The 16,269-nt window shown below is 32.2% G+C and overlaps 1 protein-coding gene across 3 annotated transcripts in view; it reads right to left on the bottom strand.

Moving 5' to 3' along the window:
* Positions 1–16,269, bottom strand: part of LOC148601933 (uncharacterized) — a 229,325-nt gene that overhangs the window by 83,736 nt on the left and 129,320 nt on the right. For all 3 annotated transcript variants that reach the window (XM_088554674.1, XM_088554673.1, XM_088554675.1), the window contains 16 exons: positions 14,812–15,067; positions 13,751–13,917; positions 13,256–13,429; positions 12,294–12,506; positions 11,728–11,770; positions 9,937–10,097; positions 6,715–6,876; positions 6,199–6,408; positions 5,432–5,474; positions 4,521–4,684; positions 4,034–4,207; positions 3,455–3,670; positions 2,453–2,495; positions 1,950–2,113; positions 1,035–1,199; positions 199–408 (listed from right to left, as the gene is read on the bottom strand). In XM_088554674.1, the coding sequence (XP_088410800.1) occupies positions 199–408; positions 1,035–1,199; positions 1,950–2,113; positions 2,453–2,495; positions 3,455–3,670; positions 4,034–4,207; positions 4,521–4,684; positions 5,432–5,474; positions 6,199–6,408; positions 6,715–6,876; positions 9,937–10,097; positions 11,728–11,770; positions 12,294–12,506; positions 13,256–13,429; positions 13,751–13,917; positions 14,812–15,067 (2,565 nt within the window). The remainder of the gene's footprint in view (positions 1–198; positions 409–1,034; positions 1,200–1,949; positions 2,114–2,452; positions 2,496–3,454; positions 3,671–4,033; positions 4,208–4,520; positions 4,685–5,431; positions 5,475–6,198; positions 6,409–6,714; positions 6,877–9,936; positions 10,098–11,727; positions 11,771–12,293; positions 12,507–13,255; positions 13,430–13,750; positions 13,918–14,811; positions 15,068–16,269) is intronic.

Raw genomic sequence — 16,269 nt, forward strand, 5'->3', positions numbered from 1 at the left:
TTGACATACATTATCATAAATATGTACCAAATTTCATGGTGATACTAATACAAAGTGTATAACATAATAGTTTGTTTCTGTTTCTTTTAGAAATTAAAACAACAAAACTGAACATGGAATAAAGATTAGAAATACTAGTTATTTTAGTCCAAATAACCAGAACATGATCACCACAAAGAATAAGAAGATTCTCCCTACCCCAATTAAAATCAGTCAGTGTTCTGTTGTACATTGTATTCTCTATGCCAATACTGAGTCTATTTTCACATGGATCAAGTCTAAATGTGACCTCAAATGTCCGTTGTAGAAAGTGATTATTGACACAGCAAGATAACCCTGAGCAGGTGTCTGCTATGAAGCAGGATACTTCAGGTGACAATGTTGATAATGACATGTTCATGGCACAATCTGTAAAGAAAATGTGATGTTCATAGCTTTATGTGATAGAAAAATCTCAAGCAACATCAGATATGATTTAATTATTCTCTAATAAAGCACTATTAAGTCAGAAAAAAAATTGTATCTTTATACCTTACCTAATATAAGACCTTACACAAAGAGATATTAAGTGGCACTTCATTTTTGTTTTCTCACTTTTTAATGAGTTACTGACCTAAATGTTACAGCTGATCGTAATATAACAATGGTTGCACATCCTTGATATTGCAGTCATTAAATTGTTCAGAATTAAACAGAGATGAGAAATGAGGAACATGAGACACAATAATTGGCAAAATCAGAAATGAATGACAGTAAAATGAAAAATAGTCATGGAAAGCTATGGAAAAATCTCATCCCTGTTTAAATTCGTTTCATATTGTTCTTTTTTTTTTTTGTGAAAAACTTGTAAAACCTAACATTTAAAGTCTTTCTTTTTCTATAGGAAATTATTGTAGTCATGCCAATGAAAAGAAGGAATGGACAGTTGCTTTAAGTACAAAACAAAATAATAATGTCTATTAGAACAGACTTCTCAAAGGTATGGGTAGCAGCTCCTATGGAGCTAAATTAACATTAGTTTTTAACTACTTCACCTTGTGACCATCCATTCTGATAAGGAGAAACATTTGTGTCACATTTGTTGTCTAGAAAATATGGTGCCAGGTTGGTTTCTTCATTTAACTGGTATAACAGGTACTGTGGAAGGACATCTGTCTTACTGTAATGTCGCTTGGACAACCAACTGTATAGTGAAAAGCCTGGCAAAAGGAAAATATCAAAATTACTATGTTTAGGACATGTTAAAAGTGTTTGCAATATTTTAATATAAAAAAAACTATGATAGTTCCTTTAGTTGAATCATCACCATTTGTCAGCATTTTGAAAAAATTATGTTATTTCATGAATCTACACATGGTGTCCTAGCTGAATAAAATTTTAATCAAAATCCATCTAAGAATTTAGGAGGTCAAATGGAAAAGTGTGTTTGCAGTGGTAACATGATCAGTTATAACTTTATAATATTTTATATTTTATTACATTAGCACTGACCTCTGCAGGTGTCGATCATTTACAGCATGTTTTCACAATTTTTACATCAATATTACATTTACTTACCAATAATAATAATCAATTATTGATTTTGTTGGTTACAGACTATTAACAATATTTAACAAATAAAGTCTTGTTATACATAAAATAGACAGCCAATCATTCTAAAAAACACTGTCGTACAATCATTCCTCACCAAGAATATATATATACCAATTATCAAATTATTCCACTGCAAGAAATATCAGAAAATTGAAATCACAGCAAAAGGATGCACAGCAGTACAGATATCAGTAATTATCAAAGGTGTTAACCTTCTTTTCACTGGACCTATATCACAGGTTTTCAAGGTCTATTTTCATGAAGATCTCTTTTTCCATCTGGCATATTTCATCTTTGTCTTCACAATGTGTGTGCAATCACAATTGTTATTATGTACATTATTTGTATTTTATTACCTGATATAAAGTAATCAGACTTCCACTGACAGGGTTGTTTTGGTAAGAGGTAATTGTCGAAGATAACCATCTCAATAACAGTTGTTTGGTTGGCTTCAAAGTTTGTTGACATGTTCATACTGACTAAAAATTTCTTCTCTTCATACAGATTGTCTATGGAGAATCTAAAAGTGACAATTTCAGTGAGCATTGATCTTAACATAACTAACAGACAGTCAGAAGCTTTCTTCCTGCTCAAAAATTCTTTATCAAGACATCAACAAAGACTAGAATACTGACAAAATCAAAGGACTTTCCAAAAATAGTGTTTACAAGAAGTCCTCTACCCATCTGAACCAATTTGATTATTTATACTATAATAAACTACTTTACAAACATTTCAAAGTATTACTAATGGAAGTTTCTATGATTTTACACTCAAAATTTCTCATTTTCATAATCATTGACATTTTACCATTTTTCATACCTTCACTTATCACACAATACAGACTTGATATACTTACTTCACCAAAACAACCCCATACAGATCAAAATATTCTTGCTTCCCTGAAAAAAAAAACACCAAAATCTTTTGTTTGATAATGTAGACCACTGCAATTATCATACATTGTACAGCCTGTCCAACAAAAAATATATGCTACATTTATAAAAATTGATCATCAATTCCTTCCATTATATCTGCTAGTGTTCTTTACTGGCAAGAGCATATTTTAGAAATAGTAAATTCAGAAATTATAGTGATTTTGAAATTTTTGCCGAAAAGGTGTTTCTAATTAGTTCAGGTTTCTGAAAAATTCCACATCATTTCAAGCACAGTTTTTATTATTGCACATTTATGTCACATTCTTGTAATAATAACAAGATTGCTTTGTGTAGCCCCATGTTCCTTTGTTGCTGCAAAATATGTCGAAGTGCAAAAGTCCCATAACTCCGGTAAAAATTGTAAAATCAAATTGGTAGAAAAATATAATCTACTACATATGGTGTCTAACAATACTACAAAATTTGGAGAAAATCTTTTGAGCGGTTTTCAGAGTAGCATCCACAAAGTGTTCCACTAGTATGGCATGTGCAAATATGATGACTTAACAATCCAACAAAATTTGGACAAAATATGTTGAGCATGAAGTAAAGTGTGAAGGACTGACTGAAGGATGGGCAGATAGACATCAGTATTTCTACACCAGAACAAGGCCCATGGCACTATAAGATGACACTTCTCCAACTCAGATGAAGGAGTACAACACTAGCACTTCTATTTCAGTATTTAAATCTATACAGAATCAGGATAGCTTCTCCATGTAGATTTGAAATATTACCTTCCCATAGCTGTACAACAGCTTGCTGCTGTAGTGATGAGTTTTGTCCTATCCTTGTTTAGATATAATTATACATGTACTTTGTTGGTGGGGGGTACAAAAAATTACCAAAAGAAGTTCACTACTTCAAAAAAAATATAAAAAACTTGTAATGTGTAGTTAAAAAGGATAGATAATAATATTTACCCCACTCATAGTCAAAAAGAGTGACCTTAAACTGTAGTTTTTCTATCCGGACTGTCAACATAAAGTCACATGGGTCTATGGTGACCTCTGTTTCCATGGTAGTACTAAGTTGACTGATTTCCTGACAACACTTTACTGCTGTACATGTCTGGTCAATGTAACAGTTTACAGTGAAGGGCAAAGTATTGAGCTCTGGTAAAGTGGCTGATGTACAGTCTGTATCAAGTAACATATAATGTATTAATATTTTAAAATGAAGCAGACAATATATGTTATAGGGAAATTGTTACATACATTTTGCAGTCAAGAGATCATAACAAGTTACCTTCCTTATAAATGAAAGATTAAATATACTGTTGTATACTTCATTTATGTTATGATAGCTATATTGCTAAAATCAATTATAAAGATCAAAGCTAGGTTATTACACTAATTATTCTGCAATTGAAAAAATATCAGTTCAAAACTGACACTCACATATACAACGTAGGTTGTAAGATACCTTAAAAGAAAATTTTCACAGGTTTGTTACTTAGGTATGAAGCTATATTCAGCGATGTCTAATGCAGATATACTGACCTGACCGCCATCCATTTAAAGGAGGACTGTAAGGTGGATCATATCTCTGACAAGGTTTGTTACTTAAGAATTGAGCTATACCAAGAGATTCCTTAAGCTTAGATATTTCTATTGGATTGAGTTGCCTTCCAATATCTATCCCATGATTCCTCTTCCATTTAGTAATAGAAAAATCTGGAAAACATATGAAGTTTTCTATTCAAAAAATTACAACAAAAATATGACTATTGTTAGAAGATCAACAGGATTAAGATTCTGATTATAAAACTTGAATAACTGTTTAAGGCACTGAAGAAGGTCATTGTTTGACTGAAAATATTTTGCTTATTCATATTTCCTAGAAGCGTAACATCTTCATCAGTATCGTTGTACATTCCTCTTGACTTTTTTGTTTGTTTGTGCTGTATCCTCATTACCTGATATCTATTAAGTAGTTTGTATCTTTCTTTAGACTTTATATACTTGTACATTAAACATCAAAACTTACTTTGCTGCACAAAGCCAGTTTGCCATGCACAAGGTTTCTTGGTCAGTTTGGTTTTAGAGAATATAGGTTGTACCAGTGAACAAGGTTCTGATGTCTCAAAACATACACTGATGTTCATATCAATCAAATACTGGCGATCACTGGCCAAGTCATATAGGGCATAGCTAGAAAATTAGTAAATACTGGTGAGTACTTGTAACCATAAAGTGTATAGCTAGAAAATTAGTTAATACTGGTGAGTACTTGTAAACATACAGAGTATAGCTGGAAAAACAGTCAATTAAATAATCATAAAAAAGGCATGGCTAGAATATAAGACACATTCAAACTGCTACTGTAAGGTACATTTCAAAAGACTGTTAATGTAGAAACCAGGTAGATTATATGATACAGTAAATTTTATCTGACTTTCCTCTTTGTTTCAATGTAATGTTCAGGTCAATATGATGTACAAGCATTTGTTCTGTATCAAATTAAAATGACTCCAAATATATTCAAAAGTTTACTAACAAAGCAACTAAATCATGTACAGATCAAAGAACTATTCCCTTTTCTTATTTTTTAGTTCTATGTAAATAAATTATTTTAGTTATTCAAAAACAAACATTCATTTTCAAAAAAATGTAATTTTTGTGATCTCTCATGAATAAAATTGTTTGAAAACATAATTTGGCACTTCCTTGGTCTTCCACGGACATCTTCTTAGCATACGGTAATCCCAGGGTTCAACTAAATACGTATCAGTAACAAATTCTTATTCTTAACAGTTTCATGAGTAATAGGCAATGTGAACTTTTTTTTTCATTTTTTTACAAAGTCAGTTATCAAACGCCCTTTGAAAAGTAGAAACCTGAATAAAAAAAAAGAAGAAAATACCAATAATCTTTTGTTAATCAACTAAGACAACTTACTCTATGCGGAACACATTCTCCATGTAAATCTTGTGAAGTGAAGCTGGAAAAAAAAACCTCAATTATTTATGTGCAACTATATAAAATGCTTCACAGTCAAAGGGGTATAATTCAATAATTTGACAATTAACTAAAGGCTATTTGCCCTGACCTTAAATTAACTTTAATTTTTAATTCTGTGCAGTTTTATAAAAAGTGAACAATTGATAGATATAATAACTTTCTCTCATATGACATAACAAAAGTACATGCACATGTATAGACACCCAAAACATACCTTATAATATAGTACAGAAAATTCAAGCCAAAACAGTGCTACAGGAGTTTTCAAGACAGCGTTGTCTTAACAAGTTTTTTTTAAAAGATACATGTAATTGTTTTTCGATAATAATAACATTTGGAGATATACACATTTTCAATCTGCCTTGTTACTAATTAACATCCAGAATTTTGATTAACTCATACTGTACAGATATTTGTAATGGTACACAGCTACATGTGCCACATATGATAATCATGATATTTAACATATGACAGTCATATGATTCTCATTTGTTAATTTTGGCTTAAAAAACATATGATAATAATGTGTAAACTGAAACATATGATAATAATGTGTAAACTGAAACATATGATAATAATGTGTAAACTGAAACATATGATAATCAAATGGTGCTTGATTCATATGACCATCATATGATGCAAACAATATGATTCTCATGTGTGGCACATTTTCCTGTGTACAGTATAAGCCTTGCTCAACTCACCCCATTCAAAGTCATAGAGAGACACATTGAATACCAGGTTATCAATACCAATGGTTAATCTCTGATCACAAGGATCAAGAATAAGAACGGTTCTTATAGCATGGTTAATGACACTGATGTCCACACAGCAATCTACACCAGTACATGTATCTAACAGAGAACATTGGACTCCTGTCATTAAAACCTCTTTATCTGTAGTAACTGGACAATCTGAAATAAAAACATGTCATGAAATCAAGTTAAACCAAACCAAAGGTATTATATCATCCTTATCATTAACCCATTCCTTTCCAATATTTAATGTACTGTAAACCTATCAATTTTTATAGATTCTGTAAAGTGAACATATTCGCAAGTATCAATTTTTGCGGATTCAAAAAATGATAAGCCTTATATAATGTTAAAAACCAATTTCACTGGTACTTTTTTCACGTTTTTATGTTCACTGCAAAAATAGAAAAAAATAGCACACCGTGAAAATTAATACTTTTACAGTATTAAATACACAGTCAATACCTTCTTGCCATCCATTTGTGTGAGTTGAACTTGTGTTACACGACTGTTCTCTGAGGTAACCAGCTACTCCCAAGTCCTTCTTTAGTTGGAGTATAGCATACTCTGGTAATATATGTCCTGATACAAATCCTCGGTCTGCCTTCCATGACTTTAAAGAAAATCCTACAGGAAGCAAAAACAGACAGTGTAATAGTACAATAACCGTTTCTCTGTAAGGCATGATTACAACAACACATTAACTATCTATAAATTACAGACATGATTTTTCAAGGTCTACAAAACAAAGGGGAAATTGGCAAAATCGGAAGTAAATATACATTAAAATAAAGAATCGCAATGGTAAAATCCTGATTTGAAATAGTGGAATTTCACTAAAAAGTGGAAAAAAATCATGTCTGAAAATATTCATTTATATAAACAATGGTACTTATATTGTCAGCATTGAATATGTCAAACCCTAAAATACAGGATCACCTTTACATTTGACAGCACAGCTCGAAACCTTTTCTGAAGTTCATGACATACCATATTCATTGCCAGAAGTCACTTAGATAATACATCCAAGTTCACAGTGACAAAAAAAAGTCAATAATCATATTCAAGTCATGAAAAGTTCAATTAACATTTACACAAAATTTACACATTTTCTCCAATGTTTATACATGGTTATTTCAACCAAGTTTTCATAATTAAGTACCATTTTGTGTAAGAATCAGGCAATGGGAGGCATGTCATTTTTCTAAATTTATTCTTCTTAGACTAAAATATATTTATTACATCTAGAAAACAACTGAAAAGCTATTTAAATTCATAATAAAGCATCAGTGACAAGGAATTTTTTTTACTGCTTACAGAGGGAAAAAGTGTGGGAAAATTTTTCCATAGTGTACTTCACTTGTGCTCCTTTACTTGCTGACCTATTTCTTCACTCTTATGAGGCTTACTTTATAGCTGATTTGATCAGAAAGAAAGAATATCGTTTGGCTAGATCCTTCAATCTCAGTTTCCTCTATATAGATGACGTATTATCTTCAAACAATCCTAATTTCGGGGATTTGATACATCGCATCTACCCAAAAGAACTTGAGATAAAGGGTACTATAGGCACTGTGAAGTCAGCCTCATATCTTGACCTACACTTAGAAATTGATGGTAAAGGAAAACTAATGACCAAACTTTACGAAAAACGTGATGACTTTTCATTCAGAATTGTCAATTTCCTTTCATCTGTGACAACATCCCATCGGCTCCTGCATATGGAGTATATCACAACTCATATGTTATGCCAGAGCTTGCCGAAACTATGCAGACTTTTTGTATCGCGCTAGAACTCTAACAAATAGGCTTCTGAAACAGGGTTATGTTGCTACAAGATTGAAGTCATCACTACAGAAGTTTTATGGTCGTCATCATGAACTCGTGGATCGTTATGATGTATCCATCAGCAGCATGAAAACTGATTTATTCAACGGGTCATAGTTTGCCTTTCCTTGTTTGTCTACCCCGGACTTGACTTTTTATGAGCAACTCGGCGGGTGTTTCTAGAAAAGCAGAGGACGCTTACCCTACCGGTGCACCTGGTCCATGCTCCCAGTTTTTAGTGGAGTCCGAGTTGCTCATTTACTTTTGTTACTTTGTAAGTATGATTTTAGTTGCTTTATGTTCTTTGTTGTGTGAGTCTGTTTTCCATGTCTGGTCTTTGTCCCTGAATTACATTCTTTTGATTACCGCTATAACCTTGGTTCCCTTGATTACTATTTGATTACCACTATAACCTTGGTTCCCTTGATTACTCTTTGATTACCACTATAACCTTGGTTCCCTTGAATACTCTTTGATTACCGCTATAACCTTGGTTCCCTTGATTACTGCTATAACCTTAGTTCCCTTGATTACCACTATAACCTTGGTTCCCTTGATTACTCTGATTACCGCTATAACCTTGGTTCCCTTGATTACTGCTATAACCTTGGTTCCCTTGATTACCGCTATAACCTTGGTTTCCTTGATTACTCTTTCAACTAAATTTGACCTATCAATATGTTAAACATTTATCTTAATTCTGTTATTTCTGGAGGTTATGAGGTATATATACTAGGAATATGAAGTAAATTAAGTTTTTTTCCCCCTTACACACCTGATTCTTAGATAGAGTAGTACTTAATACATCATTTTGGAACAGACCAACAACAATAAATGTAGTTGTGTAAAATGTGTGCATCATTTTGTATCATGATTTGATTAATTTGGATCTTATTTCAAGCAGATTTCACAAAAAAGGCATACATGTAAAAATGACTGTACAAAGCTATCCTTTCTATGACATCATTATTTACAATCAATTTCACTGGTACATCCTTATGTGAAATCGATTACTGGTAATTTGTATTGATCTTGTGTTGTGATTAATTTCCTTAAATGACTCTGTACTCCTAATGTAAAAAAATGAATGATCAGGATTATTGATGGTTGAATGTCAAGGTGTCTTCTGCTAATTCATATATAATATGGAGTAGGCATTGCCTATAAGTGAGCACAGCATTACATTTTGACTAGTATTACATGTATATTTCACTGTAAATGACAAATAATAGCAGAGAACGTTGACTTCTCATATTCATTTGTAATAAAATTATCATCAGAATATATGAATCACCATTTAAACTATTTATCTGTTAGGAACTGCATATGCATTTGTCCATCTATCTAAAATTCTGGCATATTGTTTGTCTTAGGAACTGAGTTTGTGACAAAAGTAGAAGGGAGGATATAACCTGCCATGTGATGTTCTCATTATGTAAACATTGTACACATTTCCAATCCTCTTTCTCTATTGACGTTTTTTGACATTCAAGAAATCGTTTTAGTTTTTAAAATAATTATTGGGGACTCTTATTGTCGTTTTGGAATATCTCTAAAACATATCACTTTCGGACGATGCATATTTGTTCTCCTCATTCTGCACCCTGCTAACTTGCATGTGTATGTTGCCATACAGTTCTCCACCTTTTTTTTAAGGGTCTGAAAAATTGCCATAGATGGTAGATTAGGCAAATTTGCAAAACAAATTTTTTGGCGTTCTCTCTGCGGAACTCAAACTAAACCTACCAAATACCACTGAATACAGCTATCCTTGCCCCAATTCAACTAAGTTTGGACATAATATTGGGCCAATATCAAAAAAAACTTTAACCCTATAGTACAGCAGTATTGATATTGTACCTGGTATATTATAGCCTTTGTCCCAGTTACAGATTGGTTTGGGTAGTCTTACATTGTTAGCTACAGTTCTATTGACCACACAGAAGGTAGACTCCAAACAGATGCTCACATTCATTGACAGCAGGAACTCATTGCTGCTTGGTAATTCATCCACAATATAACTTAAAAAGAATACAAAATGTATCATAAAAATAGGCTTTCTTTGTGCAAAAACAGATCTCCTGTTCCAGTTATAGATGGTAAATGCAAAAATAAAAATAATAAATGTATGAGTTAATATAAATATCTTTTATGAATAAATAATGTGCTAAATCACTGCAATTTTATTAGGCCCTGATACCATAGAAGTTAGATGGGAGTGCCAGCCTTAGTGATAAATGCAAAATATTCAAAACAGGTAAGTTTGACTCAGGAATTTTTTGTTAACAGACCATCAAATTTATCTACTTGAGGAACAGTAAATTACAATGTGGTCCAACATAAAACTGTTTATTCAATGCATACTATGCTAGATTGCACAAAGGCAAATTGACATCCCATGCACAGCCAATCTAATTAAAATTAGACCCAGTAATTGTTTCATTCAGTCACTGCATGCAAGATCTACCAAAACTACATTCTACTTTCTGTTCGGATGAATTTTTCAGAATCCTTCTGGCTTTCCTTCTGAATAATGCTTTCAAAGGCATCAAAAATGAAATCTGAATGGATGATGAGAAAGACCATCAGAACAGAAAGTAGAATTGGATCTGAGGAGAATTTTTTTTTTTTTTAAATTCAATATTTTCAATATTTTTTCCCCCTAAATATTAAGTTTTTTTTAAAAAGATTAACACACTTCTCTGATTCATCCTGTAATAATTCTAATCATGAGATTCTTCATGCTAATAGCCATTTTTGATTGGTGGAGAACGTCTTCGCCAGAAAGTTCATACATGCATGAACTTCACCAGATCGTTCATACATTCATGAACACCAGTCAACTTGAAACCAATATGGTGGCAGTGTAGTCCGAAATAGGGTGACAACGAACTGAACGGCGTAATATAGCCGTAAGAATAGTTTATCACACGCACATTGATTTTACCAGTCAAGTTTGTTTACAAAGAGTAATTTTCAGCTCGGGGAAAGAAACTTGTAACTGTGTCTGACTGAACCCTTGAAAACACCTTGTTTTTCTTTCTCGTTGTATTTTCTTAATAATTATATTCCTGTTGAATTGTTTACATCTCGTATTTTTCAATGCCCACTATCACTTCGTCCATGCTGCCTTCACTGTCATGCAGATGATTATGTGTAAATATGTGTGCAAGGGAATGTGTGTGTATTGAAGCGTAAACATAAACACAGTGTATCAATATATCCGACTGAGGCTCTCAGAGGGTAACTTTGACTGTTGGATAGAATTATAAGGATTGAACAGCTATTTTCGGTCATTCATGCATGTATGAACGGATCTCTCCACTCCCAAATGTTACATGCATGAATGACCGAAAATAGCTGTTTAATTCTAAAATACTAACAAAAATATAACATGCGCCTCTCTGAGACCTTTTCCTCAGCCTGTTTAGATTTCATATAATCATTGAATTAACAAAAGTATTTCTTTATAAAGAAACAGTTTTATTCAGTGAAAAAAAAAAGGATCATCAAAGAAAAAAAAAGAAAAATCCATAATGTGAAAAAGTCTACATGAAAAAAAACATATCCATTGTGAAAATGACAAAAAATAAACTCACAAACCGTGCTTGCAATTGTTTTCTATCAAAATCAAGATAATTAAAAACTCACTCTATTTTGAAAACTCCATTGATGTAGAAATGCTTCTTTTGTCCTACAAATATAAATCTTTTTCAGTAATCTGTGAACATTTAACGACAAGAAAAGATAAATGAGTGTAATACATTTGCATGTGTATAAGGTTTTTCATTGATTTTTTTCAGAATTGATGAAAATAAAACAGCGAAGTCAGACCAGTTTTTTTAATATAATTTTACAAAAATAATGTAACTTTCTCATATCTAGGGGATGCTATGCCTTAAATTCTTCTAAATACACAGGTCTGTCTGTAGTCAGAGGGAACTTTGTGGTGAAATTGAGGCCATATTTGTCAAAAGATAATGATGAACCTTAAAAATCCCATCCAAGTTGTACTGGTTACCAACTCTTCTTCCAAGTTTGAAGGACATCAGACAAAATTATAAATACTTTCCTCCAGTTTTGCAATATGAATACCAATAGGAATAAAAAACCTAAATGAAGGTTGTATACTTTCAAAAACAGAGATGACATACAGATGGACTGACAGACCAGTGAAAACATTTGTTATATGAGATATAACTACTGGTTTAACTAACCTAATGTATATCCAATAAGTGAATAGTTGTAACTTAATTTATCTATTCCAACTGATAAAGAAAAGCTGCAAGCATCCAGTCCAACTGTATAGACAAATGACCTGTCTAAAAGGGACATTTCTACACAACATCTGATAGATGTACAGGTATCTTCCATTATACAGGTAGTCTCAGTGCCCATTAGGTAAGTCAGAGACAATGGCTTTTTACAGTCTAAAAATAACAAGTATGTCTTTGATTAGTGATGTACTTAGTTATCAACAACGATTTATTTCCAATTGTAATTTAAAGGACAACTTAATATTACATAAAAGCCAGTTCAGCTAACTAGTCTCTGCAGAGGACACCACAGAGTTCTTCTTGAAACACTCAACTTACTGTAAAAGTATTATGGTTAGTGGGGTTCTAATTTTCATGGTTTTTGGTAGGCTAGGTAAATCTTGTAATTTGGTTCCCAACGATAAGAAATTCATTTGTATGATAGAGTTGTCAAATCCACAAATTTAAGAATCTACAAACAGATAACTTTTCCCTTAACCACGAAAATTGGTACCCATGAATAAAAGTACTTTCACAATATTTAGTTTAATATATCCAAATAAGAAACTATACTTAAAAAAAATAAACATCCCTTAATTTTTTTATTCAATTATCATACCTTGTGCAGATGGGCAGACTAGGGTACATTTCAATTTACTTGGAAAAATAAAAGCTGGAGAAAACCATGTAATAGGACTTATAAAAACAAACAACACAAGCATATAAAACTCTGGCAAAAAGTATTTATACAAATATTATTATTGATGTCATCATATCAGAAATAAATATATCTTTTCTAAGGTCAATCAAAAGACCAGCTAATAAAGAAGAAAGTTAATATATCCTTAGGTGTTTTCACAAGTGAATTGGGTATAACCAAAGAATGCATAAAAGGTATTTTTCAAACTTCAAGGTCTACTTACTCCTTATCCAACCATCATAGGTTGGTGACCATGGAGCTACTCTACGGTTACATGAGGTCTCTGCCAAGTAAGGAGAAAGATTAAGGTACTCAAGTATTTGGGAAGTGACATACTGCTCAGGGATCTTCTCTGGGTTCAAACCTTTGGCTGTTAGCCATCTGCTTACAGAAAAGCCTATAATAAACCAATGGATCAGTTAGGTGGTTTCTAGAATTCATTCATTAATTCATTTGTGACTGTGTAACACAGTTGCATTTACATTTGTCCAATGAAATGCAAGGTTGTAATCTTCATCGGTTAGATTACCATGGTTAATTATCATGTATGTCACATAATGTCAAAGTGAACTCAATACCAACTGTGTCGAAAAAATAAACAGACAGTAGATATAATATGGTAAAAAGCCATACAAAATATCTTCAGTAATAGTGAGTTTCTATAGTAATAGTAAAACTTATTACAGATTCACAAGTGTATGTAGACATTAGATCTTACCTGGTAAATAAAAGCCATTAGAATAGTTACATTCCATCTTCGGTAAAAGTGAGTTCTGTAGAATTACTGATTGCTCTATTAGACAAGGTCCATGAGACTCAAAACATATACTGAAGTTCAGGTTTACAAGATACAAGTTCTCTTCAAAAAGATCATCCACTGAAAGTCTAAAATATAAGAAAGAATGAAACCTAAGGTGAGGTCAGCTATCTAAGAAAGAGGTTATTAGAAAACAAATTAAATCCCATTAAAGTCTTAGTTAAAAGTGCATGATCATTTCCTACAACAGTTATAAATAACAGGGACAACTTCACCTCTACAATAACTTGCCCTATGAATATATCGTAGTAAAAAATTTAACATTAAAAACTACAGGTCCCAAGACCTTGAATAGCTCACCTAGAAAAAATAGAAATATTGTAGCCAAATTATTTGATCAAGCAGAACTTAAATCATTTTTCATTTTAAAGAGACCAACCCAAACACCATAGAATTTTTTTTTTTAGGCCTTATCATTAAGATCTGTTCCTTTCTATCTGTTATAGTTTTCAAGGTACTAACTAAAAATTACTAGAACATAATCTTATTTTGCCTTCATTAGCAATAACTCTAATAAGAAGACATCCTACATGGAAACTTTTAATAGAGCTCTTCAAGTCACATGCCTATCAAGCTTTATTTTCCTCCTATTATTTTTGAGGTATAACTTAAAATTAATAAACTCTCTTTTCCAGCCCACGTATATATAGCCCCATCAGTGTAATAGACATACCTCATAAAACATTCACATTTAGGTTGATGTTGGCAAAATTCGAAGTAAACCTGACCTGACAGTGGTTTCAGATAAAAAAATTTAAAGTTTACAATCCTAAAAACTGACCAATGGACTCCAAATGATGACAATACCACATATTGGTCTTTAGTCCAGGTGAACTCAAAAGCATAAACTTATTCACCTTACAACCTTTAGCAAAAGTTCATTCCTATCACTGCAAATGAAAATTAAAAAGCATACATTTCGAAAAAAATATGCTGTGATATAAATACATCTATAAACTTACCTAATTTTGAAAACACCATGAAGAGCTAGGTCGATTACTGACCCCCAGTTATAATCCATCAGACTGATATTAAACTGCATCCTCTCTATAGCAACAGTCATCCTATAGTAACATGGGCTAATATCTACTACAACCTGTAGGGATCTATCTATCAAGTCTACTGGTACACAACAATCTACACCAGTACATAAGGCTGACAAGCTACAAGTTATACCGTCCTTCAACATTGGTAGGTCATCCTTTACAGTGTTACAGTCTGTAAAATAATAAACAGTAAGTACTAAGATTGGTAGGTTGTCCTTTATAGTGTTACAGTCTGTAAAATAATAAACAGTAAGTATTTAGATTGGTAGGTAGTCCTTTGTAGTGTTTACAGTCTGTAAAATAATAAACAGTAAGTACTAAGATTGGTAGGTCGTCCTATATAGTGTTTGTTACAGTCTGTAAAATAATAAACAGTAAGTACTAAGATTGGTAGGTCGTCCTATATAGTGTTTGTTACAGTCTGTAAAATAATAAACAGTAAGTACTAAGATTGGTAGGTTGTCCTATATAGTGTTTGTTACAGTCTGTAAAATAATAAACAGTAAGTACTAAGATTGGTAGGTTGTCCTATATAGTGTTTGTTACAGTCTGTACAATAATAAACAGTAAGTACTAAGATTGGTAGGTTGTCCTTTATAGTGTTACAGTCTGTAAAATAATAAACAGTAAGTACTAAGATTGGTAGGTAGTCCTTTGTAGTGTTTACAGTCTGTAAAATAATAAACAGTAAGTACTAAGATTGGTAGGTTGTCCTATATAGTGTTTGTTGCAGTCTGTAAAATAATAAACAGTAAGTACTAAGATTGGTAGGTCGTCCTTTGTAGTGTTTGTTACAGTCTGTAAAATAATAAACAGTAAGTACTAAGATTGGTAGGTTGTCCTATATAGTGTTTGTTACAGTCTGTACAATAATAAACAGTAAGTACTAAGATTGGTAGGTTGTCCTTTATAGTGTTACAGTCTGTAAAATAATAAACAGTAAGTACTAAGATTGGTAGGTAGTCCTTTGTAGTGTTTACAGTCTGTAAAATAATAAACAGTAAGTACTAAGATTGGTACGTCGTCCTTTATAGTGTTTACAGTCCGTAAAATAATAAACAGTAAGTACTAAGATTGGTAGGTAGTCCTTTGTAGTGTTTACAGTCTGTAAAATAATAAACAGTAAGTACTAAGATTGGTAGGTCGTCCTTTATAGTGTTACAGTCTGTAAAATAATAAACAGTAAGTACTAAGATTGGTAGGTCGTCCTATATAGTGTTTGTTACAGTCTGTAAAATAATAAACAGTAAGTACTAAGATTGGTAGGTCGTCCTTTATAGTGTTACAGTCTGTAAAATAATAAACAGTAAGTACTAAGATTGGTAGGTCGTCCTTTGTAGTGTTTGTTACAGTGTGTAAAATAATAAACAGTAA

The sequence above is a fragment of the Perna viridis genome, chromosome 12, assembly GCF_037379345.1.
Source record: "Perna viridis isolate PV_CMFRI_1.1 ecotype Kerala chromosome 12, ASM3737934v1, whole genome shotgun sequence".
In the NCBI taxonomy this organism is placed as follows: Eukaryota; Metazoa; Mollusca; class Bivalvia; order Mytilida; family Mytilidae; genus Perna; species Perna viridis.